This window comes from Mytilus trossulus, chromosome 13, assembly GCF_036588685.1.
Source record: "Mytilus trossulus isolate FHL-02 chromosome 13, PNRI_Mtr1.1.1.hap1, whole genome shotgun sequence".
Taxonomy (NCBI): domain Eukaryota; kingdom Metazoa; phylum Mollusca; class Bivalvia; order Mytilida; family Mytilidae; genus Mytilus; species Mytilus trossulus.
In genome coordinates, this window is record NC_086385.1 from 60,512,061 (window position 1) to 60,537,629 (window position 25,569).

The 25,569-nt window shown below is 32.4% G+C and overlaps 1 protein-coding gene across 1 annotated transcript; it reads left to right on the forward strand.

The window, feature by feature from the left end:
- Positions 1 to 6,083: 6,083 nt before the first annotated feature.
- Positions 6,084 to 16,501, forward strand: LOC134694546 (uncharacterized protein MAL13P1.304-like). Its single transcript, XM_063555560.1, has 5 exons — positions 6,084 to 6,192; positions 8,503 to 10,362; positions 11,629 to 11,813; positions 14,059 to 14,437; positions 16,296 to 16,501. The coding sequence occupies exons 1-5, from the start codon at positions 6,114 to 6,116 to the stop codon at positions 16,499 to 16,501; spliced, it is 2,709 nt and encodes a 902-aa protein (XP_063411630.1). The 5' UTR covers positions 6,084 to 6,113.
- Positions 16,502 to 25,569: the final 9,068 nt, after the last annotated feature.

Genomic DNA, 25,569 nt, shown 5'->3' on the forward strand with positions numbered 1-25,569 from the left:
CTGTAGTCCAGTGGTTGCCGGTCTCAAGTCTAGAGCCTGTAGTTCAGTGATTGTCGGTGCAGGGTTCGTGTCTGTGAGATTTGTTTTGCGTTTTTGATTAGGCCGAAAGTGTTCTTCTTCGAATTGTTTACATGTAGAGGAATTTATAAGTCGATTGTACGGTATCGGGATTTCTCATTGTTGAAGGCCATACGATGGGCTATAATTTTTTGTACTGACACTTTAATAATTTGTCTCATTGGCAATCATTCTACAGCTCCTTTTTTGATACTATTCTTTATTTATATTTTACATCTGAGATGACACTTTGTTTTTAAACAATCTAATAATGTAAAACGGTTAATGATCTAAAACTAATGACATTTTTGACTAATATGTTATCGCGAGGTGAGGTTTACACTAAATTTTATTTATTTGATGCACTTAATTATAAGAACATTTGTCATGCGTCGACAAATGTCCCATTGACATTTTTTACAATATCATAATAATTTTAAATAGTGAGGCCAATTTTTTTCTGATGTATTATACATATCAATGTTAATAAAATCAGTCTAGCGCGCTCAGGGGCCAATATTCTAAATCCGGCATACTATTTATATACCAATATTTTAAAAGGTGAGGAAAAATAGGAGCAACATCTAAAAATAGACGTCAAGCTTGCTAACTTAACCGTGTTAACATAAACACTAAACCCGGTTCAATCCACCATTTTTGATTTGGAAAATGCATGTACTAAGTCAGGAATATGACAGTTGTACTTTTAATTAGGGACTTTCCGTGAGTTGAGTATTTTTGTGATTTTACTTTTCTTTAACAGTGGTCTGAACTAAGGGTAACCGTCGTAAAAGTGGGAGTTCTACCCAGCAAGGATTTCCCCCACCATAATCAAGAATAAATCTGTACCGATCTTAGAAAGTTAACTTGCATGTAGTCGTTGTTATGTCGAGTTTTTGAATTTGTCAAATTTTGTCAAATTTTACTTTAAAAAAAACCCCAGTGATAATTTGTTTATGTTTGTAAATACATATTTCTTTATCAATTCATATACAATGAAATGCATTAAATGAATAATGATTGATTTCTACTTGTTTAACGTCCACTGTTAAAAGTGTCACCAGCTTCGATGTATATATATAATATCTAAAAAAAGTTTTTTTTTGTTCAAACATTTATGAAATTTGAAAGTGAAATATTGAAACAAGGGGGAGATCCCGGGCTTAGAAAAGTGAAATCCTGAAATTCGAAATAAAGAGTTCCCGGATCTGGAAAGTATAAACCGATAAAGCCCCACCCCTCATGAAATAATGTCAACATTGAAAGTAAAACAAAAAAATCATTTGATTGACTGATTCGATAAACAAAGAAATTCTTATTCAGTTAAAAACGCTGATTTACATATATCTTTCACTATAATATGAAATTAAACAGACCTAGAAAATCTAATTACAAGAGTTAGAATCCTATTTATATCATTATATATGTATATCGCTTATACATATGTAGATCGGGGGTCTTCAGAGGTCAAATCGATAGTTAATTAGTTAGAGTCTAGACTATATTACACGCATCAAGAAGCTACATATTATCGACCATGCCCTGTAAATTGTTTATTTTTTTAAACTTATAATTTGGATAGCTATTTTACATGGTTATACATCAAGTATAAGTATAAGTCAAATCGATGAACATGTACTTGACAGCTTGTCTCCCTTTATGTGTGGACCAATGTCACTGACTTTATATCTCTATATGGATTGTACAATAACATCCCGTGGTTTACACAGACCCTTCGATAGGAGGATTGATTGATTGATTCGTGTTTTATCCCCCTTTCATCACTATAAGTCTATTTCGTGGCGTTCAGTTTAAAGCCCTCATATAGTTGTGCATTCATCGAAGATATATGATTACATTTAGATATCTTTTATAATTTATGGCAATTTTGCCATTCGAATCATCATATTATAGGTTGTCTTACATGAAGATATCTTTGCAATATATATCCTCTTGCCTTTATTTGTCTTAATTTCATTAGTAATTTTCTTTATATATTTGGAGTTTATAGTATGACGTTCATTGTCTCTGATATAGTACACTTTTTTGTTTAGGCAAGCTGAAACACCCCCCAGGTGCGGAATTTTCTCGCTGCATTGCAGACCCATTGGTGGCCGTCGGCCGTTTTCTACTCTTTGGTCGGGTTGCTGTCTATTTGACAAATTCCCCGTTTCAATTCTCAATTTTATACAAGATGTTTATTAACCGCGTGTTGTTTTTATCAAACTACATGTCGCCATGTTTGAACTAGCGTAAAAAGGGAAAAGCCTAATCAATGACAACATTTTATGAATGGATTTTATATTTAACATCTGTCGTTTTAAAAGTACTTTATTACTTTGTAACAGTAAGACGAGCTTATCTGAAACAAAATAATTTTGTTTCAATGATTTCGGAATAAATTTCAATTAAGGAAAAACTTAATCTTATAAAATGGCTTTATTTCACTAACACAAAAGGAAACATAGGATTTAAAGCATTGCCGAGCATTGAGTTAAGAATGAAGTGTAGTTAATTTACAAATGTTACAGAAAATGTGTAGCAAAATAAACATCAGTGGACCACCCTTTTAAGAGTGTTAAAATAAACATCAGTGGACCACCATTTTAAGAGTGTTAAAATAAACATCAGTGGACCACCCTTTTAAGAGTGTTAAAATAAACATCAGTGGACCACCCTTTTAAGAGTGTTAAAATAAACATCAGTGGACCACCCTTTTAAGAGTGTTAAAATAAACATCAGTGGACCACCCTTTTAAGAGTGTTAAAATAAACATTAGTGGACCACCCTTTTAAGAGTGTTGAAATAAACATCAGTGGACCACCCTTTTAAGAGTGTTATCTCCCCTTTTAAGAGTGTTATCTCCCTTATAAGAGTGTTATCTCCAACAGTCTTCTTAAAAATCATGTTGATCCTTCCGGTGTACCTGCGACCACGCCCAATTGTTATTCCCTCTTGTAGTTAATGTGTTTCCCGCAGTCTTAATCCTTAATCCGGATTTGTTTCCGCTTAATCGATTTATGACTTTTGAACAGCGGTATACTACTGTTGCCTTTATTTTTTTTCTTTCATTTTCGTGTTTTTGCCAAGGCATTGGAACGTTTGTGGGTTGAAACTGTTGTCTACCTATCTTAAGTGCTTTTTACTTGACCTTGTATTTACAATTTGTATTTTTCCCCTTTTAAACTCATGACGTCGGTGAACAGACAATTTTTTTATTTAAACATATGTCGTGCTTAATATTTTCCTATTATCCAAAAATCGTTATAAGAATCTTTTAAAGTACAAACATGTTGATTGAAAGAAAACTAAAAGACAAATCGTTGTTTGTGACTAATGTATTCTGAGTAATATCTTTTAAAGCGTACAACAGTATAACGTGAAATTCAACCAATGACCTTCAAGAAGGGGTACGAACAATTACAATACAAGGCATTTGAAACGGTTAATTACATTACAAATGTGTTTGACGAAAAAACACCACACATGAACATGTTGTTGATAGCAACAAAAGTGACGTTGTAAAAATGCATTATGCAATGCAGTGGTTCACAATATTTGCTGCTACTGAAGTTGAAATGCATAAATTCAGTAACTTTCGTTTTTTTTTAATTATTTGTAAGGAGAACGTAACCTATAACGTACCCACATACAAATTATGTACACATTAAAAATAACCTGAATACAAATGTAACAACCAATGTCCAAAATTTGATGGTATCGCTCTTTTGTAAAAGAAACGTGTGTCTGGTGTTAATACACAACTGGCATCTATTACATTCAAATTTATTTACAATTACTTTGACGATGCAACTGTGGTTTTTTTTATTTCCCGAGTGAATCATCAGCCCAGTCTTCAACACTTCTGTGTATAATCAGCCCAGTCGTCAGCACTTCTGTGTATCATCAGTCCAGTCGTCAACACTTCTGTGTATCATCAGTCCAGTCGTCAGCACTTCTGTGTATCATCAGCCCAGTCGTCAGGACTTCTGTGTATCATCAGCCCAGTCGTCAGGACTTCTGTGTATCATCAGCTCAGTCGTCAGCACTTCTGTGTATCATCAGCCCAGTCGTCAGGACTTCTGTGTTTCATCAGCCCAGTCGCCAGCACTTCTGTGTATCATCAGCCCAGTCGTCAACACTTCTGTGTATCATCAGCCCAGTCGTCAACACTTCTGTGTATCATCAGCCTAGTCGTCAGCACTTCTGTGTATCATAAGCCCAGTCGTCAGCACTACTGTGTATCGTCAGCCCAGTCGTCAGCCCTTTTGTGTATCATTAGCCCAGTCGTCAACACTTCTGTGTATCATCAGCCCAGTCGTCAGCAATTCTGTATATCATCAGACCAGTCGTCAACACTTCTGTGTACCATCAGCCCAGTCGTCAGCACTTCTGTGTAGCATCAGCCCAGTCGCCAGCACTTCTGTGTATCATCAGCCCAGTCGTCAGCACTTCTGTGTATCATCAGCCCAGTCGTCAGCACTTCTGTCTATCATCAGCCCAGTCGTCAGCACTTCTGTGTATCATCAGCCCAGTCGTCAATACTTCGGTGTACCATCAGCCCAGTCGTCAGCACTTCTGTGTAACATCAGCCCAGTCGCCAGCACTTCTGTGTATCATCAGCCCAGTCGTCAGCACTTCTGTGTATCATCAGCCCAGTCGTCAGCACTTCTGTGTATCATCAGCCCAGTCATCAGCACTTCTTTACTTACACGAATTATCATTTATGTAGTTATAATAAGAAATAAACTGTTAGCAAAACTTTGAATTTTTTGAATTACTTAGGCTGTTCTACATCAGGAATATATCACCTATGCTGTATTTGGCTAAACTTTAAGGAATTGTTGGTTCAACTTTTAACTTTTGTCTTTATTCAAGCGTCACTTTTCAGTTTTTTTTTTCAGACGAAAAGAACGTCTGGCTCAAATTCAAAAATTTCGATCCTGGTATCTATGATGAGTTTATTTTGATGCAGTTGTCTTTGATATGCAGACAATAATAGACTTACGACAGGAGATATATATGTATTTATCATTCTAAAGCTTAAGAGATATAATGCATACCAAGTCTTTTTCAAGTTAATATCTCAAAACCATCATCTATTATGGTATAGCTTTTGAATAAAATTGAGAATGGAAATGGGGAATGTGAAAAGTGAAATAACAAAAATTCTGAACTCCAAGGGAAATTCAAAACGGAAAGTCATTTCCTTAATCAAATGGCAAAATCAAATGATAAATGACAAACACTAGTAGACAACAACCCGACTAAAGAGCAGAACATAACCGAAGGCCACCAATGGGCCTTCAATACAACGAGAGAGAAAAAACCCCGGCCCTTTAACAAAAATATGTACTTGTTTAGTGATAATGGATGTCATGCTAAACTCCGAAATATATGAAAGAACTAAAATTATAAGTCACACAAGACTTACTATGTCCATAGGCTCCTGATTTGTGATAGGCACAAAAAGGCGGCAGGATTAAAGACGTTTGTGAGAACGCAACCCTCACCTTATACCTCTAGTTAATGTAGAAAAAACAAACAACAGTAATGATCACTATATCATTAATATTAAGGTAAAGTACAGTTAACTTTTTCGAATGATATACTCACGTCATTTGACATGTAAACAGATTCATGTGAATGCATGTTTAAAGAAATGGTATAATGCATGGCTATTTCATAGATCATGAGAAAATGAAATAAATTATTCTAAAAATATCAATGAGTATAATGCTATTAAAATAGGTTATTTTTTCTCTAACCGATTTTATTTGAATTTCATTTAAAACGACTGAATTGCTTAATTGAGCATACTATTTCAAAATTCACTTTTACTTTCACCTTTTATTAAACATAGGTGTATATCCTAAACTTTGTAATTAATGCATAAATCATTCCGAGACATGCACGTTCAGGCAAACAAGATTTATATTTTTTGTATGTTTAACAGATCTACAAGGTGAATAACACTTTATAGATCAATTACACTGCATTTTACAAAATCAATTTGACTAATAAGACGTGGATATAACGAAGAATAATTAAAAGGTATGGTTCATATTTTTATCGCTATCGACTTTTTTCCAAGCTTTGTGTTGAGCTTGACTGTAATGGGAAGTGATTTCAACGGTAAGTTTGTCTGTCCTCCCCTGTAACTGTATCGTGTGCCCTTAAATAGAGAATGTCTTGCTTATGTTAAATTCGAAACACGATTTATTAAATATTTGAAATCAAAAAGTTTTCTTCAGGCATGATTTTGTTCGTTGCTGATTTTTTCGGCTCATTTTTTTTTAAGAATTGAATAACATTTAAGTGTTATTTTGTAAATAAAAGTTTAAATTTTGATATTTGTTATCATAATTAAAACTGAAAGTAACATGATTGTGCATTCTATATAGGACCGTCTCCTTAGTTTGATAATGCATACACATATACAGATATCAGGATGCTGAAAAACAAAGTTGACAAAAACCAGACCAGATTGGGGAGAGTAAACTAGTTATTTGTAAAACATATCAACCTATACGATATCATGTACCTTAGTTATCCTTTTGAGGTCGAACTGCATTAACAGCCGGTCAACATTGAGGTGTTGATTGTGAAACCCGCACATGTCAGGTGCGCTCAACTCAAATCTTAATTGACAATGGTTGTCATATTCCTTCCGAAAGTCGGTTGTTCTCTTTAAAACTGATTGGCTTGAAATGGCACAAATACCAATCAACCTTGAAATTCAACACAACAGTGTAATGGTCAATATAACAAGAGATGTAGCTGGAGGATTATATGGTGTCGTTTTGAACACCGTATTTTGAATTATAAAAGTAATTTTGTTATTATATCTAATCGGCTCATTTCCGAAACTGCTTTACGTACTGATTATGAAATGATTTCATGCACTGCCCAACTGCTGACGAAACATTTCTTGTAATATCGAACTACAGGTAAATAATGTCTTTGATATCGGTCATCAATGTTGTTCAATGTTGGCCTTGGGTTGTCTACCAATAATGGTCATTACCTACTTTAAAACTGGTTAAACATGCGTCCTTTTCCTTTTTTATTTAAAAATTCGCAAAACATACCAGACGTGTAATTCAAAACGCAAAATGCATATTTCATCTTCACTCGACTCATGAGTTGCGTTAAAATCCCAATAGTGCATGCTTAATCAAATAAGATGTTATTTGAATCAAAAACTACTACTGTTTTGTTAGTAAAATGTACTCGGGAATATTCTTGATTTATGTCCTGTTTGGGTGTATTGTGTTCTTTTTCTGCCTTTAACTTGTTCGTTTTGTGTCTACTTTCTATTGATTTTGTGTCCACCGCAACATTAAATCTTAGTCACCAAATAGTATTCATTAACCTACACAATTTAAACATGTTTTGTCATAGCGTTGTTTATTTTCGACTTAGTACTTAGAGAAATTTTCAAAATGACTAATTTTTCGGGTAAATAATCTATAGAAAAAACTCCCCAGGAGTCAGGAAAATCCATGCATAAATTAATTAACCCATTTACCGAGAAAATATAGATAGGTTTTAGCATGAACTATTTTTTTTAATTCATCGCGTAGTTTGCTATTTTTGTTTATATCTTTTTCTTTGTTCTAAGATAAACTTGACCGTTTTAGGCATACAGAAAACGGTATTCAACACGGACCCGTGACTCACACCGAACAGCAATTTTTAAATTGCCCGTTTATAAATTTAGAAATTATTAAGAAACTAAGGTTTCAACTCCCTCAGGCAAAGTTGGCTTTAGATGAATTTGGCTATTTATTTTAGGTATTTTTTATATATAGCTCTTCAACGGTTTCGGTACTAATACATCTTTGGATTTCAAATGTTTGGCTTTGAGCGTTCCTGATGAAGGTAAATCCAGAAAAGCGCTTCGGACGCAAGAAATTAAAAACGTGTTGTTTTCAATATTTTAAAGGGCCACAACAATGACTAGTGTAAAACAAGTTCAACAGAAAAACCAACGGTCTAATTTATTTAAAAATCGAGAATACTTAAAACGAAAGTAAAACAGCTAAGATACCGAACATCGCAGGAAAATTCAAAACGGAAGTCCCTAGACAAATTGCAAATCAAAAGCATCAAACGAATTGATAACAACGATCATATTACTGTTTTGTTTTGTTTTGTTCACAGATCCATGTTAAAATAATTGAATTTTAAGCAAATGATATACAAGTGAGATATCTAGCTAGCTATGAAACCAGGTTTAATCTACCATTTTCCACATAAGAAAATGACTGTATCAAGTCAGGATATGACAGTGGTTTTCGATTCATTTGATGTGTTTTCTATGTGAATTTGATTTTTTTTATTGTTAGCTTTTATCGATGCCAATATAACATGTTATATGTCTATATATATATAGAATTGTATTTACTCTTGTAAGGTTTATACTACTTTTTTGTTTGACAGGACAATTAATTATGGAAATCAGTGACCAATATGAGTACGTCTTTGATGATATCGAATTTAACCTGTATCAACAATCTAATCTGAAAGAATGTACCGAGGAAAAAACCCGAAATATTCCGAAAAGCTTCGATCGCTTTTCTAAAGCTAAGTCATATTTGCCAAAAGAAGACGAAAATGTTCATGATATGCTTCTTAATTTAGTGTCGACAACATTTTATGAGGAAATGGGAATAAATCGCCCGGAATCGAAGGGGTTAGTCGTCAATGAAACGCCATTGATCGACGAATTGTCAAATAGTGAGTCAGAATCAGTGACCAATCAAACGTCGTCAATGGATGACCAATCAAACAGCGATTCAAAATTTGATCAACTGGTGCCCAAACACACGACAATAAACAATAACATAACAAACTCAGAGGAAAACGTTGGTAAAAGGGGCACACATCAACCGTCAATCAAAGATAATTTTTCACAAAATAATTCAAAATGTAAAGTATTAGTATATGATCAAAATTCTACAGTAAGTGATTTAGAAAATTGCTTTGAACATTCAAAAGACCATCACACATTTCAATCATTAGTTAACGATACTATACTTGGTGTTTCGTCGACTACATCGATTCAAAGTCAAACTTATAACAATGATAACATAGAAAAAAATGTTACTAAAACGAACGAATTAGAAATACAACGAAGTCTGTCAGAGGGTTTGAAAAATGAAGAACGAAGATCTGAGCAATTTTTAAAGTTAAAGGAAAATTTATCGGATCGAAAAAATCGAGGGAATTTTAACAGATCTGTTTTAGAAGGTATACATGGACTTCTTGACTCTGCATTTGAGGACGAACTGGCTGCAGAAAATCGTGACTCTGTGTCAAAGGACGAAATATATACAAACACTGAAGACAAATTTGGAATGATTAACAAACAAAGTGTAAATCGTGATCAAAAATTAGATTCAACTTCAATATTTCGAGAGTCGTTAGGAGACCATCAGAATGAGACATCTAAAATAACTAAAGAAAAAGTTCAGAAGAAAGATGGGACAACTGAGAACAGCGGAAATCGTCTAAACCAAATTCAGGAAATGCGGAATATAACAGAAACCGTTATCGACCTGGATTTATACCAAGACGGGTGTTTAAATAACATAACTGAAGGGAAGTTACAGCAATATACTAAGCTGAAATTTTCTCGTGACGTAAACACAAACGGTACAGATACAAAAAATACTATGAAGAGAGACGATATTATTGTTATCGATGAAAATTGTTCCGAAGGTCATGTAAAAAAGGGTGGTTTGCACGATAGAGTACAGGGTGCTTCTCAGAAAGGTTGTATCAACTGTAGTAGGAACAGTGTCCCAACAAGTTCTGTTTCCTGTCGTGTCGAAAACGTCTGTGTTAAGAAAAGCGCCCAGAACTGTTGTTGTCACGAACGTGTCGAGACATGTTGTGTTATTGATAGTTTCGTAGCCGATCATCTCGATAATGACAAAGAAAAAACAAGACAGCATAAAAGAAATTCTATTATTGTTAATCTGGTAAATGTGACAGATAGAGAACATGTTATACCATATCATTTAGTAGAAGATGATGCAGAGACAAACCATAAACTTAAGTGGAATAATTTGCTGAACGAAAAGGATGATTCAAATGTTAACAGAGTGAAACTAAATCGAATGTATAACTCCAAAAGCATGGTCAATGCAACAAAGCGAAAATATACAGACAACGTATCGTCAACAACATGTGAAAATCGAGCGAATCCCAATAAAGCAAATAAAGATTCATGCAGTCTAGAAAAGCAAAAAAGAAAAACTGTCAATAAAGAAGAGGGTGTTTACTTTGAAAACTGTGGTAAGTTGTCTTAAATCGTATTCTAAAGAAGCATTCATTTTACTACTGTGGTGTTGTCCTCTTTTTGTTATTGACATCCGTTTGTTGTGTGACAAAGAAATAGAAAACAAAATCCATCGGTTTCTATCAAGAACATATATCGATCAATAATTGAAGTAATGTTAATTAGAAATGATGCATTCTGGATTTACTAAATATCACTTTCTACATTTCTTTTTTGATTCAAATGGAGGGTTTCGTGTCCTTTGTACCGTTGGTGTCATTTTGACCGAGGGTGGATAATGTGATAATACATACCGTCAATAAGTCAAAATTGAGAATATAATTGAATCGCTAAATTAAACGACTGGTATTTAACGATCCAAGGCCGCGGATAATTTCACAAATAATTTGACACACCGACATATCAGTTAAGTAATTGATTATAATAACTGTTGAATCATAGGTGTGAAGTTCTTCTTTGAACTCGTTAAAACTCGTTGAGATTAAAGCGACGATATTCAACCGATGTTGAAATTTCGTATATTGATCATATGAAAGAAACCTACTAAGGTTACACACAAATACTAATCACACACTAATACTAATCACACACTAATACTAATCACACACTTATACTAATCGCATAAACATCAAAAGTAGCGAGACTGTGTGTTACTACCACCAATCATTTAATCCACAATTTTCTAAATAAGAAAATGACTGTATTAAGTCGGGAAAAATGACAGTTGTTGTCCATTCGTTTGAAGTGTTTGAGATTTTTATTTTACCATTTGATAAGGGATTTGCCGTTTTGAAATTCCTTGAAGTTGATAATTTTTGTGCATTACTTTTTACAACGTTATAAAGGCTTACTTATTATGTCTGTTTGGTTTTGTTCACAAATCATTGTCAATATATATAATGCAATTTAAATCGATTGTCATACAAATGAGAGGTTTAGCTAGCATAAAACCAGGTGTTATCCACCATTTTCTGCACAAGAAAATGTCTGTCCAAATAAGGAATATGACAGTTATTATCCATTCGTTTGATGTGTTTGAGATGAGAATTTTGCCAATTGCTAAGAAGAGTTCTGTTTAGAAATAATTTCCGCGAAGATCGAAAATTTTGTATTTACTTTCTGCTATGCATGCATCGCCTGTCATTGTAATTTATAACTAAATTAAAGCAGTTTACAATTTACTCATGATTATCATCACTCAAGTGCTTGTATTAGGAAACTGTATACTTATTTCATAATTGCTATTTTTGGAATCTTTTCAGATATTTATTTTGTAAAGATATGGAAATTTGACTTATCGATGAAAATACTGACTTGTGGAAAATTTGCATGTAAACAAAAGTCAGTGAGCAAAGAGTTAAAGATTATATCAAACATTATTTTGGCGGGATTTCAGAAGGCTCACAATAAATTTGTCGAGCGGTCAGAAACAATTACCAAAATTGAGGTATTTCTATTTACTTATATTGAAGTACAAAGATGATTATATAGTATCAATGATATATACAACATTATATAACGTTTATCTTCAAACTGGAACAGTTTATAAGGTCATGCGCCAAAAACACTTTCATGGATTATTCTAGAACGCTCAAAACTGCATTTTGAATACTACAGATTAAAAAAAAAAGATATTGAAGAAATACATGAAAAAAAACCCATTGAAACAAAAGACAAATTGATCTAAAATCAAGTTTGACTGATTAAATAGAAAAAAATTGTTTTGAAGATCTTTCTTGATTTAAATATAAATTATTCAAAAAATGAAAATTAAGAGTCTTCCAGGCAACATGCATTTGATTATGTTATATATGTCGTTTGGTCGTCTATATAAACATCCGTGGCTATTTCTTGTTGTAAGGATATACAAAAATAGTACCTGAGGTATTTTTCGTTTCCTTCAGGGTTTATCAAGTACGTGTAATCAACATGATAATAAATAAGAAAACGTCATTTGACGAGAATGATATATCTAAATGTGAATCTATGTTAACTTTGTTTATTTAGATGCAATATGTATTTACATGTTTTGAACTAAAAAGCCAAATACACAACTCAACATGTTAGCTGAAACAATAATTGGCCTTACTCGTCGTTGTAAGGGACTAGTGTCATTAAAAACAATTTAAAAAAAAAATCAGAGAAAAAATCAAATTAGAGTCATTTATCAAATTGCAAAAATCAAAGGCTTAAAAACATTAAACGAAAGGATAACAACGGTTATTTTCCGACTGGGAACCTTAATTTTATTATGTAGTACATAATGGATTAAATGATGGCATGTTATGTTGACTTGTCTCCCTTACAACACATAAAAGCAATTGTTTATAAAATGCGATCAGATTAGCTTGATTTGAAATTACACTCGAAAATTTACTAAAATATAACAAACGAACCCCGTTAATCACCAGAATAAGTGATAGCAGCGGCCACATTCCTGACTGGGTACAGCCTTTTTCAGAAGAGAATGGTTTGTTCTGGTTTTAAAGATTGCATAATCTACCACTTGTTGGAGAGTTGTATATAGCTCCATTATAATGACAACATTGGATAAGCAACCAATACAGTCAAATTCTATTGCGACATCAATTGGGACCCAGAAATCTGTAAACATACACTTCATTTTTTTACATAAAAAAGGCCGTTAGTTTTCTCGCTTGAATTGTTTTACATTGTCTTATCGGGGCCTTTCATAGCTGACTATATGCAGTATGAGCTTTGCTTATTGTTGAAGGCCGTACGGTGACCTATAATTGTTAATGTTTGTGTCATTTTGGTCTTTTGTGGATAGTTGTCTCATTGGCAATCATACCACATCTTCTTTTTTTTTTTTAATATCACAGACATTCAGAACAAATAGTTAAAACACATATAAAAAAAAAATATTCTAACAAAGATGACGACCCACTAGGTGTAGGAGAAAGTACTTTAACGCCAAATTTCAACTTCAGAGCATATAACGCATTCTGAAGTGCAATTGATGTATTGACCAATATGAGAACATCGTACACATTCATATGATTTAAACCACTTACTGAATTCTTCTCTCAATATACTTACAGACTGGACAGTACTGTTGGTCTAGTTCATTTTGATTTTTTTAAACCATAACCCTATCGGAATGTTCAGGGCTCTTTAAAGTCTTTCTGTATTTGTTTTTTCCCCTGCTGTTTTCATCAAATCGAAAGTCGTGTCATGCATACAAACTTATAATTCTTGTATCATTGATGAGTATATGTTAAGAAAGAAAATGTTCAAATGATGTTATTGGTCGTGCTTTGTACAATAAATTCGACATGTTATGTTTTATGATCTGTTCTGATTTTTTAAGAAATAAACAATTTGATTCTTCTCTTTAAAAGTCTTGTTCAGTCCTGGAAGGGTTTGGAATGTCGCTATTCTGCTTGCAGATAATTCTTGAGCTGTTTATTATTTATGCTGCTTTTGGTTGCTCTGGTCAAGCATGTATTTACTTTATTCGAAAATTAGTTGCTTATTTGTATTGCATGCTATGTATGTGAGTTTTTAACTTTGTATTACAGGTTGTTTTATATGTCAAAATGCACTGTTTTATGTTACTTATATGTTTTTATATTCGGTCAAAAGCTCCTTAGAGCTAGTGTTGCTTATTTGTACTTATGCCGAATCAAAATCAAGTTTCTTTATCTTATCTTATCTTATTTTCTTTTCAGAATCCAGAGCAAATAACCGATGGTAGCTTACGGAACTTATACTCCGAATTCACAACCAATCTTGTTATCTTCATTGTCGACTTTTCCAATTGCATACGAACTTTTGGATTACTTCCAGATGATTTTAGAAAAATTCAGATCAAACAATGCTTGTTAGAAATGGCTGTTATTTACTATACATATTGGTACTCAGTACGCAAGTCCGACATATTCTGGGAAATATACAACCTTGATACATCCATGAAGAATTTTTCGATCCATGGAGGAGAAATAGGACATCTGATTTCTAGTATTTTTAGGTCTGCTGTTTCGTTCAAACTTCTGAATTTAACTGACCAAGAAATATGTCTTCTAGCAGCGATGGTGTTGTTATCCCCAGGTATGTTGGAATCATTATACTCTTTTGGTAATTTAGAAATATAATACACAGCTACTTTTTCATAGGTACCAATTCTGTACTAAAAATATGCAGTCCTGGAAATTTACCTTTAATATTTAGTACTATTTCTTTACTTTAAAATTATTGTAATAATTAGGTACTTGTATTTTACAGTACTTGATTTGTACTAAATATTTTGGTACAGAAATAATACCAACAGTGATAGCAATAATCCATGAAAATCATAACTTTTAAGAGATTTGAAATAGAAAAAACATTCAAAATGCTGAAAATGTAACAGTAGTAACCAAAAATCTGTAGTGCCTAAATTTCAAGTACAAATTAAGTACTGTAAAATACAAGTATCTGAATATTACAATAATTTTAAAGTAACAATATAGAGCTGAAAATTAAAAGTAGATTTCTAGTACTACAGATTTTTAGTACAGAAATAGTACAGAAATAGTACAGAAATAGTAGCTGTGTAAATGTACAGATCTGAACAAATATTATCATTCGACATCTAAACTCATAAATCGATAACTAACTGACAACGAATGGTAAACAACGAAACAAAAAAGGACAAAAGAGTATCAATAATATAGAAAACACAGAAATATTGAACTCAAAGGAAAATTCAAAAAGACAAGTCCCAAATCTAATGGAAAATTCAAAAGTTCAAACACATCAAACGAATGGATAACAACTGTCATATTTCTGACTTGGTACAGGCATTTTCTCATGTAGAAAATGGTGGATTGAACCTGGTGTTATATCTAGCTTAACCTCTCACTTGTATGACAGTCGCATCAAATTTTATTACATTGTCAACGATGCGTAAACAAAACAAACAGACACAATAACAGGTAAAAATGTCAAAAATAGGGTTACAGCAGTTAACATTATGTTATCATCTTAATCACTATAAAAACAACAAGTGAAACGACAATGGAAAATACAACATAGAGAACTATTGAATGAGCAGCACATATCCAACCAAAACTCTGGGAATAATTTCATGTGCTCCGGTAGGGTAAGCAAATTCAGCTCCACATCCGTACACATTAAGAATATTTTTGTTCAAACATTTCATTATAAGAAAAATGAAATATGTAACAAAACGTTCTCGTACATTAACGTAAAGGCATTAAACGAAATCATTGTCCTGAAATTAAAACAGGTCTGAAAAGATTTTGAATTAAAAAGAAGAGTTGTTAACATCCTTATTTAAATGTTGTAAAAGTGTGATGTCAGGCTATTGCTACCATGTATTTAACTTGCAGCAATGCTAAGTTTGTTTAGATTTTTCCCCATCGTGTTAACGGCAACTATGTTACTTTGAGAATAAAAGCGCTTATCATTTGAATCTGGTGTATTTCTTTGCTGTGTGCCTTTCTAAGAGGTGATGTTAAACTGTTGTCTCGGGTAAGGACACCCATATCCTTTGTTCTTCAAATATTAACCTATTAATTCATTAAAAGAGGGACGAAAGATACCAAAGGGACAGTCAATCTCATAAATCTAAAACAAACTGACAACGCCATGGCTAAAAATGAAAAAGACAAACAGAAAAACAATAGTACACATGACACAACATAGAAAACTAAAGAATAAACAACACGAACCCCACCAAAAACTAGAGGTGATCTCAGGTGCTCCGGAAGGGTAAGCAGATCCTGCTCCACATGTGGCACCCGTTGTGTTGCTTTAAATGTTCTTTTGACATATAGACAATTTTGATAGGGTGTGTTTCTTTGCTATGCAAGCACTTTTGTATGTGTCATGGATGGATACCATATATCCGTCGTTGTTTTATTATTATACTTTACCTATTAATTCTTTAATACTCTTTTAACAGATAGACAAGGAGTACCACAAGACCACGTAAACCATCTGGTAAAACTGGAAGAAATCATTTGTGTTGCGTTAAAATGTAACATGGTGTCCCTGCATCAAGAATACTCATCTTGTCTGTTTGAAAGAACAATCAGAAAACTCATTGATCTCAGGCTGTTTAGTGATAATCACCTTAAAGACTTTTTACAATCACCAATAACTGATTAACAAAGTATTGGATTATATAATGTATAGATATTAAAATATTGTCATGATTTATTTAATTTTTTTCAGCTATTAAACTTATGATAGCATACACTGTTAACCATGAGTACACAGCTACTTTTGCATATGTACTATTTCTGTACTAGAAATCTGCAGTACTGGAAATTTACTTTTAATATTTAGTACTATTTCTTTACTTTAAAATTATTGTTATATTTAGGTACTTGTATTTTCCAGTTCTTGATTTGTACTTGTAATATTGGTACAAAAATAATACCTACAATGATCACAGTATTCCATGTTGGAACATCATAACTTTAAGAGATTTGAAACAGACAAACTTTCAAAACGCTGAAAATGTAACTGTGTAACCAAAAATCTGTAGTACTTAAATTTCAAGTACAAATCAAGTACTGTAATATACAAGTACCTAAATACTACAATAATAAGTAACAATATAGTACTGAATATTAAAAGTAGATTTCCAGTACTACAGATTTTGTTGTACAGAAATAGTACCTATGCAAAAGTAGCTGTGTAGCCCGGGTTCCTAATTCTTATATGTATAGGGTTGTTAGAGACAAGTGTTCAGGAATTCTGGGGAAACACCTTGAATTTTAATGAGAACTAAAGTTACAACAAACATCGTCGAGTTGAATGAATTGTACATCCATTTAATTCCTAAAACTAAGAACAAGTTTTTGGATGTTTATAAAACCACTGCTACATATATTGCCACGACAATCTATCTGTTTTCAAAAACATAATTACAAAAATAATACGCAATACAGGTTCATTTTGATATTGGACTGTTACAGTTAATATACAGATTTTAATTGCAAAATCTCTCTAGGGCTCTCCTGTAAAACATGTGTTTTTGTTTTATATGAGACAATAAAGGAATTATTCCGTTAGCCTAGCTGATCCATTAAGATGAGGAATTAAATTAATGTTTGGTAATTCAGTTATTGACTTCTTAGTTCTAAATTGATGCATTTTTACAATAACATGGCCTTTAAGCACCTGCGACCATAATTTTGTAAATTGAATGTTTTATACGACACATAAAACACAAATTGATGGACTCCAAATATGTAAACGATAGCAGTTAAGTGTAGATATTATACTCAAGAGGACGAAAAACATTCATAACAGATACATTTCATTTAAGGTGACGAGCGCCTAGGGACGCGGTCATTCAGGAAATATTGAATATGCCAATGATGGTTAAATTGCATTTAACCCCTGTTCCGACATGAAATGATCGCCATTTAATTGACCTACAAATCTTGTTTTTTTAAAGTAGTTGGGAAAGTTTCAACTTATCCATCGCAGCAATACAAAAAATATTAATTTAATCCGTTTTGTTTGTCATACTAAAATAAACCCGTACAACATTTAAACTATAACATACATTAAAAGCTTTTAGATATTAGATATTAATTGACGCAATATTTACCGCTATTGTTTTGTGTCAATTTATCCATAGAAAATAAAATAACAAGAATTACGAAACTCCGAGAAAAAATCCGTTATCAGACGGAAAAATCATCTGCTACATGTATGAGTAGCGAGAAAACGAGTTTTTTATTTTATTTTCAAAAGATATTTGTTAATTTTTTTTTTACTGTATATGATTTCAACATATATTTAAAGTTTTTATAAAACGCGGTCTCTCAAAACTTTGCAAACGTCTGTAAAGATTTATTTCAAATATTAATATTTATCAAAATAACTATGATCATAATGGAAAGTAGTAGTAGATAAATTCTATATCTTTACATGCATGAACGATACTGAAAAACGTTTGCAAATATAACATAAACATTTGACAGCATTTATATTGGTTGTAAAAGTTTTATAACCGCGGTCCCTCAAAACTGAGCACACCGCTGTAAAACAGTTATGCAAATTTCAAACTTTGCATACATCTCCTATCCTGGAAAGTGCATATCTTTGAAATATGAATAAAGATATGGAAATAAAATAGTTATCTTTAGCATATCTTTGAAAACGTCCGAAATAATGCCAAAGGAATAATGCATTTACATATACATTAGTAGGTCCGCAAACATATCTGCAAGAAAAGTAGTTACATTTGTCTAACATTTACATGATTGCCCAAGTTGTTGTTAATCTGCCTTTTCGTGTAGTGTTAAATAACTCAACCAAATGGATACCAACTGTCATATTCATGACTTGGTAAAGGTATTTTCTTAGTACACATAATGTAACAGCATAGCTTATTGATTACACACTACAAAACATAACAATATGACCGTAACTATAACGTTTTTTTGGTATTGAAAATATAGATACAAAGGCAAAAGCAGGTATATTTGATATATTTGGTACAAGTGACTACCAAATATGACATAAAGATTGGCAACCACAATTTCTGAAAGAAAAATGTCAAAAGATAAAGATATGATGTGGTGTGAGTTTCAATGAGATAACTCTCCTTTCAAGTCGTAAATTATTAATACATAACAATCATAGGTCACAGTATGGCATTAAAACAAGACCCTTGGTTCACACTGAACAACAGGCTATAACGGTTTCAAAAATGACTACTGTAAAACATTTCAGACAGGAAACCAACAAAAATAAAATTACAAAAATATTGAACTTATTAAAACGGATAGTTCCTTATCAAATGACAAAATCAAAAGCTCAAAAACTCAAAAATATCAAACGAATGGATAACAACTGTTATATTCCTGAATTTAAATATAAAAAGGAGAAAAACATATGATATGAACAACACTAACAAACGACAACCACTGCACAACAGATTCCTGATTTAGGACATGTGCATGAGGATACATTGGTTTTTAACAGGTCCCAACATTCACCCTTACCTGAAACTATAGTGTAACACTACATCATAAAAATACAAATAAAAAATATCATCTGAAATGTCTTAACTCGGTAAAAAATAATAAAAAAATGTAAAAAAAAAAAAAAAAAAAAAAGGTAGGATTTCAGATCATCATTTTTTTCAAACCAATAATCGGAAATAACCGACAGCGCAATGCCAAAAAAAAAGACCAACGGTAGAAAACACAACATTGAAACCAAAAACTTAGCTACACGAACTAAAGCAAATAAGGGATAATTGCAAGTGGTACGAAACCCTAAAAAAACAAAACCAAGAATGATATATAGTAGGTACTCCGAACTCATCTAACATAAACAATGAACCGATTAAAAAATATTCCACTCAATTAAAATCAGTGAGACTCTGCGTAGTTTCAAAACATCACTCAGCGTTTGAACAAATCGCTATGTTACACACTTTAAAAATTGTATTAAAAACATGCATTCTATGACAATAAATGATCGTTGAAAAGTCTATATGTCTATATGTGCGGAATGAGCTTTGCTCCATGTTGAAGGCCTTTTGGTGACCTATAGTTGTTGATTTCTGTGTTATTCTGGTTTCTTGTGGAGAGTTGTATCATAGAGAATCATTCCTTTTTCATTTTTTCATATTCAAACTAAAATGAACTGCTCCAATTGAAGTCAATTAATAAATACCTAGTTCTTTTATTTGATAATATTTTCTTGATTTTGTCAAGACAATTTATGCTTATTTTTGCTATTTCAAGTAAGTTAATAAGATTTTCGAACTTCACAAAAACAATGTATATGATGATTCCTTTTGTTTCAATATTTGTAAATGTAATAAAGCCAACAATATTAACCATCAAAATATTAAAATTATTATTATTAGATTTTGGTCAGAAACATGCTTAATCATTTATATGTGCCTGTCCCAAGTCAGGAGCCTGTAATTCAGTGGTCGTCGTTTGTTTATGTGTTACATATTTGTTTTTCGATCATTTTTTTTACATAAATAAGGCCGTTAGTTTTCACGTTTGAATTGTTTTACATTGTCTTATCAGGGCCTTTTATAGCTGACTATATGCGGTATGGGCTTTGTTCATTGTTGAAGGCCGTACGGTGACCTTTTATTGTCAATGTTTGTGTCATTTTGGTCTTTTGTGGATAGTTGTCTCATTGGCAATCATACCACTTCTTTTTTATATAAATCTTGTACTAAATTATATAATCCTAGTACCTTTGATAACTATTTTATACTCTCTGTTATATTATCGTTCTGTTTTTAGCTTTACCGTAAATTTATATGTCCGGTCAAATGTGTAACACTCGAGACAAAACTTACTTATTGAAATAATCATCTGACGCTGGTAAGACAAGTTTAAAACGGATACAATTGAATTGAGTATTAACGATGGCGAACTACGTCCCCTTATTCATTTCAATATCAATTTATACAGAATAAGATACTAAGATGTTTGTTTGTCATTCCTTCTAAACTAATAAAGCTTGATGAAAGAGTATAACTTCACAAATAACAGATGTTCAGATAATTAAATTCCAATCCAGTTTATCCTTTCAGCGGTCAATATTGTTTTGGAACGTAGGAGAGTCTCAATTGGGATTTACAGAATGATAACGAAAACAAATGAATAATAAAGTAAAATGGACAAATTATCAAAACTATAGATTATAAATAAACTCATCATAGATACATTGTACCAGCACTAATTTTGTATAAAAGACTCCAGACGGGCGTTTCGTCTACACAAGACTCATCAGTGACGCTCGAATCCAAAATAGTAAAAAAAGTTAGAGAAGGGGAAAACATTAAAATAGATATTAATTGAAAAGTAAAAAAAAAAGAAAGAAAACAAAACCCTTCAAAAGACCTCCATTCCAGTCCCTCGTGTTTTGATGTAAAAGAATTAGTTAGTGTTGCAGAATTGTGTAATTAAACGCAATCAATAGAAGGTGTTTATGTCTTCGTTCTACAAAAGAACATTTAATCGTATAAAAACAGGAGCTTAAGTCTCTAATTTTATACAATATCCGTCGAAAGGATAATGTCTTCAGCAGGTGCTCGTTCAAACAAAATAATTATATCAGATATAAATAACTTTAAAATCCGATTATACCCAGGAATTCAGGAACTTAGTAAAAAGAAAGAATATTAATAATTAATAATAGTGGTTCCATGCTATGCCATGTAAACTAAGTCACTGGAAAAGTTCTATGCACGTTTACTTATTAAAAAGTCGTCTTTTATTGATGAATAAGTATAATCAGATTGCGTTTTGAATTTGATCTGCTTATATAAATATAATGTATGCATTATCATGCTGCTACTTGCACATGCATAATCAGACATTGTATAGTAATCGGTTCGAAAAAAATAAGTGAACATTGGATGGAGAGTTGTCTCATTGGCACTCACACCACATCTTCCTATATCTATTAAAAATATACTAGAATGAGATAATAGAATTAGGAATAAGTTTTAAAGATATGTAGTTAAAGGATGTCAAAAACGATAAAAATGAAAAAAAAAAGAAATAAAACTAAGTCTAGGTAATTCATTTAGAAATGTAAACGTAAAATTGTAATACTGATGATTGTTTTGAAACCAATATTGAAAATGCATACATATCTTATGTTGTTATTCCAGCATTTAAAATCTGAACAATATCTCTTTCTTATGCATACAACATTACTATAGATTAATTAATTTTCTTAGATAGTGGAAATTGTGTCTGTAATTCAGTGGTTGTCGTTTGTAGCTGTGTTAAAAATACAGCATTTGCTGCACCACTAGTGTCACATTTCGTACAAGTTGTAGTAATATGTCTCATTCGGTAGTGTATAATTAAACTCATCATAGATACTAGGACTAAATTTAGTATACGCCAGACGCGCCTTTCGTCTACAAAAGACTCATCAGTGACGCTCGAATTCAAAATAGTTAAAAAGGCCAAATAAAGTACGGAGTTGAAGAGCAATGAGGACCAAAATTCCTAACAGTTTTGCCAAATACAGCTAAGGTAATCTATGACTGAGGTAAAAAAGCTTTAGTATTTCAAAAAAAAAAAAAAAATTGTAAACAGTAATAATCCAAGGACAGAGGATTAGATTATGGTTACAAAATTTAAACATATCTATTTTCATCTATGAACACATATGTTGAATGAAATCGAGAATTGAAATTGGGAATGTGTCAAAGAGACACCAACCCGATCACAGAGCTGAAAACAGCCGAAGACTACCAATGGGTTTCGGAACAATAAACCAAATCATAATGCTTTTGTAAACCATTTGGCGCAATTATGAGAGAAGCAGGTAGCTGTTAACAGAAGTGCTGGTACCCATTGACCTAAAATATCAGGCAAATATATCTATAGTCACAATGTTATGACCATAGAAAACATGAAGTCTGTACTGTGACCTATGAAGCTTTACCTTTACAAATTGTGATTTGAATTAGAAAGTTGTCTTTTTGGCACTCACACCACATCTTCGTATATCTATATATACCATGCATCGACATACTGTTTAATTGAATTATTTTTTTTTATTTTGTGCAAAACATCTTCTGTACATTGTTTGTTTTTAAAATTTTTAGCCATGGCGTTGCCAATATAAAAAAGAAGATGTGGTATGATTGCCAATGAGACAACTATCCACAAAAGACCAAAATGACACAAACATTAACAACTATAGGTCACCGTACGGCCTTCAACAATGAGCAAAGCCATACCGCATAGTAAGCTTTAAAAGGGCCCCGATAAGACAATGTAAAACAATTCATACGAGAAAACTAACGGCCTAATTTATGTAAAAAGAATGAACGAAAAACAAATAAGTTACACATAAACAAACGACAACCACTGAATTACAGGCTTCAGTTTGTTTTCAAATGAAATTGACTGTCCCTCTGGTGTCTTTCGTCCCTCTGATGTCTTTTGACCCTTTTCTATAAAACAACACATTGTTCTATAAAATACAAATTATTCAGAAAATCTTTATTCGAACGTTTACCTCATGCTACGTTTACTGGAATGAACTTTACAAACAAGTCATTGATTTGATTAAAGAAAAAAACTAATCAATAAGTTACTATAGGAGTAAACACATTTTTTCTAGAGGTTATTGATGTGTAAACCGGGGCGGTTAACTCACAAACTGAATAAAAGTCCGAAGGAAGGACTTTTATGTCAAGTTTGTGAGTTAGAGACCCGGTTTACACATCAATAACCTCTAGAAGAAATGTGTTTAATTCTTATAATTCTTTAGCCAAACATACGCGACTATTAATTTCAATATTACTTTGATGGCAACTATATGTACCATCAGAAGCACAATGGCATGTCTTAACTAAGGAATACGCCGCCATCTTGACGTTCTAAAAATTTAAATGTTCCAATAATGCAACAGAATCGAAAATGAACTAGCACTTCCCCAAAAACTTCATTTTAATCAAATACCATCCGATTTAGAAGCGTACAAGTAACGGAATAATCTTCCGTCTGAAAGTTTCCAATCGTATGACGTCGTGTTTTGCCATGACGTAAATTCGCAAAATCATTCGTGAAATTTCCCGGAATTTTATTCAAATTTAATTTTTATACATTTTTGAAGCTTTAGTGCATTTATTTTATTTCTTTTTTTTAGTTATATATGCATTAGAATAGAAACAACTGTTATGCAATTGGTTTATAATCTCAACTTATGGCAAGAATGTGTATATCGCGCATGAATAGATAACAAATTTAAAGAAGTTTCGGAAACATGGTTTATTGAAGTGTAAAAAAAGAGAAAAATTCTACTTGACCAATCCAATTCAAGTATTTATAGATATGCAAATGATATTAGAAGTATACTGTTTTAAATTGAAAGAATGTCATCAAATAAATCTGATGAGATATTGAAAAGAATTTGACATGTGCTTTGTTTATGCTTGGTTATATAGTTATTGATGTTATATAGATCATGGAAAATTGAAAAAATATGATACGCATGTTATTATGAAATCATTTATTTCTAAAAAAAAACCATACGAGATATTAAGCAATAAGGTGGTGGTACCTTCCGATGAATTTCCTTTTGAAAAATGACGAGACGTTCTTTGACATTAAATCTCTGCTCAGACACTGTTGACGTTTTCTAAAGTTTAAAGAGTTGCAAGCTCTCGAGGGAATACCGAATAAGTTGTGACTTATAGACTAACTAATCGAAGTATTCAAATAGTGAAACAAAATCAACGAGTGACCGAACAACACATTAATTCACGAATGCGCGTAGCGCATGCGTTAAATATCAGTGCTGTTCGGTCGCGAACCATGTGTGTTGTTTCCTTAATTTAGAAAACCAATAAGAAAAGATGTATTGTGTATGGAAAGAACATCATCAATAAATCTGACTGTGAAATAAAATGAGTTTGGCTTCTTTGATCTGTGTTTAAAGCAAATCCGATTCATAAGAAAAGGGAAGAGTTCGGTATGGAGAGGCGCAAAGATCATCTCATAAGAATGCCAATAATTTATTGAAAAAGTCAGCCTTAAAATTCAACAAATATGTTGCCAATAATAAACCCCAGCATACTGATTCCTTATGGTATCCCAAATGCGTTATTGATTATTTCTTTCAAAGATTTTCCAATTTCACACGGGGAATGTTTTATACAGGTTGAAAAATTAAAATTTCCGGAAAAAGATCGATATTTAGAATTATCTAAAAGTTCTCTGTAATCCACATATGGTTATTGCCACTACCCCAGTAAACTGTTTCATAGTATTGCTGTAAACCCTCTTTCACTGCGGACAGAAGTTTTATTCATTTATGTAGACGAAACGCGCGTCTGGCGTACTAAATTATAATCCTAGTACCTTTGATAACTATTGAACACTTCTTTAGTAGACCATGCAGATAAGCCGACAATGTACCGTTGTTGATATGTCATATTGTCTCGAACAACAACAAGAGTACCTACTTATTTACATTGATTATGTGGTAGGTATTTTAATTGGTAGTTTTATCTAACATACATATTATTTATGTATGTGCCTGTCCCAAGTCAGGAGCCTGTAATTCAGTGGTTATCGTTTGTTATTGTGTTACATATTTGTTTTTCGTTCATTTTTTTTTGCATAAATAAGGCCGTTATTTTCTCGTTTGAATTGTTTTACATTGTCTTATCGGGGCCTTTTATAGCTTACTATATGCGGTATGGG

Excerpts from the sequence above, each read along its gene's own strand:
- LOC134694546 (XM_063555560.1), top strand. The coding sequence starts at position 6,114 with ATGGTTCATATTTTTATCGCTATCGACTTTTTTCCAAGCTTTGTGTTG. Across the intron at positions 6,193-8,502 it reads AATGGGAAGTGATTTCAACG|GACAATTAATTATGGAAATC; the intron begins GTAAGTTTGTCT and ends TTTGTTTGACAG. Across the intron at positions 11,814-14,058 it reads AAACAATTACCAAAATTGAG|AATCCAGAGCAAATAACCGA; the intron begins GTATTTCTATTT and ends TTTTCTTTTCAG.